Source organism: Trichoplax adhaerens, genomic scaffold (assembly GCF_000150275.1).
Source record: "Trichoplax adhaerens TRIADscaffold_4 genomic scaffold, whole genome shotgun sequence".
Taxonomy (NCBI): domain Eukaryota; kingdom Metazoa; phylum Placozoa; class Uniplacotomia; order Trichoplacea; family Trichoplacidae; genus Trichoplax; species Trichoplax adhaerens.
Window position 1 is genome coordinate 5,271,752 of NW_002060946.1, and position 4,877 is coordinate 5,276,628.

Consider the following 4,877-nt stretch of genomic DNA (forward strand, 5'->3'; position numbering starts at 1 on the left):
ACTATATATTAATATGCAATTGGAGTGCTGTCATATTATGATGCATCACTCAAAATTGCCTACTATAAAAATTATACCTGTGAGTAATTTACTATTTAAAAATGTCAATTAATGCTGATGCAAAAAATTGTTATTGAAACGATTAATAAAGCAAAGCTTGACATCCGTCTTTGATACTTAGCAACGGTCAAGATGATATTGAATGGTTGGAAAGCTAATTATGAAATTTAATCTTCTTTAATTTCAATAAATTGACGAAGTTCACGCTGATATAATTACATTCGATATTAAGATGATTTACTCCTTTCATCTCATCCATGATTTCAACCACGTTGAATATTTTTAAGAATAAATAATATAATGGAGACATCTAGCACAATTAATCGTGATCATTATCAATAGATTCAGGAGGGGCAAATTATATTCTTGCATATTTAAGTGCTATTGTTGGTATCAATAACAAGCTACCAAGTAGATCCTCGCAGGTAACAACTTGGAAATCAATTAGAATAACAAAGGTAGCAATGTTAGGAGTGACGTTTTTTAATTAGATTAATCGATCGACAACATGTAAATAGAAAAGAGGTCTATTTATCTCTATTTCAAGTGCAATCCACTGTATATTATACAATACAAGTAGACTAGGACAGCAACGTAATAATATCATTAATTAGTATAAATTCAATATACCATAAGGCGGTTGTATTTGTGTCTATAGTGATCATAGTAATTGACTACCAGTAATGTAAAACTCGACCAACGATAACAACGACGACTTGGATGCCTGGGAATAGAGATAGTACTGTAATTAGATAAGTTGTCTTCTTTAATATCATCCAACAGACTTTTTTAATTTGGTAGTATAGGATTCATGCAGTCTTGAAAAGGATTAACGTTATCTAGTCTATCGACAATTAAAAAGGGAACGTTATGGTGGCAGAAGAAGATAGTGAGTTTGACGATTTTATGTTAGACATTTTGTTCGATGCGCAAGATGTTAAGAATGAATTGTGTGCTAAAGTTGCTCAACAACACGAGAGTAGAATCGCGGAAAATGGCCATCCTTGGTCACACTATGTCATCGGTAGGATGCTTTTTGAAGGCGTCCATCCATTCCACAAAAATGCCCATAAAGCTTTTGTACATATGACAATAGCAGCGGAGAAAAAAATCTATGAAGCTTATTGGTATCTATCACAAATGTATGGCTATCGCCAGCAGAAAGTTCTTGCCGAATCGACTGTCAAACTTGTTAGCAGTCACAAAGCTATGTTGAAAATACAACTTCGAATGTGGGCAAAATCGGCGATAGCTGGTCCTTATTTTTATTCTTTCTATTCATTGAAACAATTTAGTGATGATACTAAATCGTCTGCATTAGCGGCTAATGCCTATTGCGAAGTAATATCCAAATTATGTACCAAAATTAATGTCTTTAAGTTATGTAACCCTACCCCAACTGAACAATTGGGTCAGCATTACTTTGAATTAGCATGTTTACTACTTTATACTGATGTCGATGACGAAGGGTTCGCTAAAAGAGTAGCTATACGATTGAAAATGTCGAAAATTGCCCGTGAATTACACGATGGTAATATCGATCGAGATTGGACAGATCATTACGATGATATTAAAAAGATACTACCAGCAGTGACTATCGAATGCTTAATTAAAGCTGGTGAAAATGGGTGTCCTGCTGGATTTTATTATTTACGCTATTTATATTGTCAAGATACTCAACTAATTTTATCACCCGAAGCCAATTATCACGCCATACAATTTCCTTGCCAAGTGGAAGAAAATCGTACAGTAGCCTTTACTTATTTAAAACGTGCAGCAAGCGGTGGTCATCCTATGGCGCAATATGAAATTATTATTCGTGGTGATAGCAAATATCCCTATCGCTATTTATTCGCTGGTATCTCATTAAGTGTACTATCAACCTATTTAGAAAGTCTATGTAATTATGGTTATAAACAAATTCTATTACTACTGGCTACATGTTACTTTCGCGGAGTTGGTATTACAAGGGATAAGAAAAGGGCTCTAGATAGTTTAGAAGAAATGTTACTAGCGCCAAATATAGTTTATTTTCCCAATATTATTGATCAAACACAGCATCAAGAATTAAGTCAAGATTTGCTGGAGCATAATATTTATGGCATTGCTGGATATCAATCACCAACACCAGTTCGTTGCTTCAACGGTAGCTTTGACAAATTTGATTACTTAACACCCTATCACTACTTTCTACTAGCATTTTTTTATGAACGTGGCTTAGGTATAACAAATCAAGATGAGAAAGCAGCTTCATTTTATCGCTTAAGTTATGAACTAATAGAGAAATTTTGTTATAATGACCAAGATCATTTCGTCCATTTCTATGGTATTTCACGCGGATATTCTCTACTATCGTTATGTCGTATTGGTAAAATGATCGAAGGAGAAAAAATTGATTGTGACAATTTAACTTTAGCTGAAGAATGCTATAGACGAGCTTTAACAACCCACATTTCAACGAATAAAGTATTACAATTTGCATATGCTTACTATCGACTGGGTAAATTTTATTCTAATCCTGATCATGGACAATACCGCAGTTTAGCTAAATCCTATTATAATTTCGATGAAGTTCTTTGCGTTGATCCTAATCAACCAGATTTATTTCGTAATTATTGCAGTTATTATATGGGAAAAATTTATGACCAAGGTTTAGGTGGTGGAGAAGTCAACCATAGATTAGCAGCAATGAATTATTCCGGGTTGGCTGGTGTTATTAATGCGCATTTCCATCCATACTGTGATATTTACTTTACTTACATGCAGCAAAAAGCCAAGACCAGGATTAAATCAGAAGGTAAATCAATTTCAAAATTGTCCAACCTTTACCTGATATTGTTGATCAATAATTTGACTATAGTTGTAATATTAAAGTCGATAAATTGAAAGTAGCATACTGCTTACGTTGATGAATGACATAATTACTGAAGAAAAGTTTGAGGCTGCAGCATTTTCTAATATTGATCGAAAATTAAGGTTGTACAGACAATTTACATACTACAATTAGATATTGCTTGTAAATCTGTAAACTTGAGGTTGGAATAGTAATAAAAAATACGTATAGATAGACAATCCATAGACGAAACCATTCTTAAAACATTACACTTTATGAATCTTACAAGTGATGGCAACGAGACGCTGCAGTCCAATTTACTTTCAACTAGTCCATTAGCAGACGCAGTAATAGTATCAAGGTACAATATCAGCTATAGTCTAGCTACGATACTTTTTTAGCTGTCAGAATACAGCTTCTAATGCATCTAACGTTCATAGATAAAATTTGGTTGTTAAAAAATGCAATTCAATTAACATTGATCGTTATTCCATCCATTCTGCTCGAGAAATAATCTATTTCTTCTAAATGTATTTTTAGTTCCCTTGGAAATCTTGCAGAAAGGGAAAAACGTTATTGCAACGTATGAAAAAGCATGCAAATATGGTACTAGTACCATGGATGTTGTGCGAGTTCTCATTTTTGGAGTGGAAAACGTTGGAAAAACATCATTGCTGAAATCACTCATTGGTGAGGAAACAAAAACAGACCAGTTACCAACAATCGACATTGATACTTCTAGAAGTGTAGACAGCTCAGATTGGGACGCTGATGGAAATATTAAGGAAGGTTGCCGCTATGATGTTGAGCGAGACGTTAGTACCGGAAGCGGGTACAATACTGATTCAGGTAATTTTGAAATAACATGGTAAATTATGATGTTAAGGAAATTTATCGGTCATGTTAGGTTATTTTGATATTTACAGCTGCGCTTTACATTAAAATAAAACTTAAAGTTACCTTCAATATGATCTGGCGAATGATTTAATCATGAAAATACTATTTACAGTTAATAACATCCTATTTGCAGCAATATTACTGTTACTTTTCATGCTCAGTAAATATTTTCAAACAAGCAATTTCTTACAAATCACCCATATTTAATCATTTCCACAGATGAAGAAGTTGTTATGGCTGCAGGCAAAAGAAACGGTGTAATTGAAAATGGCGATACGATGCACTCAGGAAATCAGATACAAAATCATAGTGATGAAGATAAAAATAATAAGAATATTTCACATAAATCAGATAAATCACAGACTCAACAGGGTGTGAAGAATGATGCAAATTCTGGTCATCTCTTTATTGAAGCTGGGATAAGTGGAGGAAAAGGTCTGTTGAAAACTGTTTTAAGAAAAGGTATGGCAGAAAAATTACGAGCCACATTACAACAAGCTAGTGATAAACAAAAGAGCAATGCAAAACAAAGTGATGAGCAAAGATCTCGAAGTCGTTCATTGCAAACTAAATCGAAATCAAAGAAACATAGGAGTACAAGTGCCCATGAGATGCCATCTGAACCTCGTGAAAGAAAATATTCATTGCAAGGCAATATTCGCAGTAATAGCCGAGGAAATAACGATCGATGTAAAACACCACCCTTGACAAAAGAGGAAAGTGGAATGCAATTGAAATTTTGGGATTTCAGCGATAGCTTTGAATACTATACAACCAAGTTATCATCACGTAGCTCTATCTATATCCTCGTTTTTAATGCAGCCAAGCATATAGAAGAAATGATTGAAAAAAGAGACGGTAGTCACGATATCTATACGTATTTGGATAAGATGACGACTTGGCTTCAGTCCATACATTTACATACGTTACGAGAAGAGGATTGCATATTAGGGAATGATTTATCGTTTTCACCTCCAGCAATTATCCTTGTTGGTACTCATGGTGATGAAATTCAAATTGAAAACGAAGAGGAAAGAACAAATAAAATAAATCAGATGTACGCTGAGATCATGGGTGCTTTAGAAGA

At 34.0% G+C, this 4,877-nt stretch overlaps 1 protein-coding gene across 1 annotated transcript in view; it reads left to right on the top strand.

Annotated features, from left to right (window-relative positions):
• Positions 1–930: 930 nt before the first annotated feature.
• The window catches only part of TRIADDRAFT_55793 (uncharacterized protein), a gene marked incomplete at both ends in the record, with an annotated part of 5,101 nt that continues 1,154 nt past the window's right edge, over positions 931–4,877 (top strand). The window contains 3 exons of the mRNA XM_002111563.1: positions 931–2,857; positions 3,434–3,742; positions 4,010–4,847. Coding sequence (XP_002111599.1) covers positions 931–2,857; positions 3,434–3,742; positions 4,010–4,847 — 3,074 coding nt within the window. The remainder of the gene's footprint in view (positions 2,858–3,433; positions 3,743–4,009; positions 4,848–4,877) is intronic.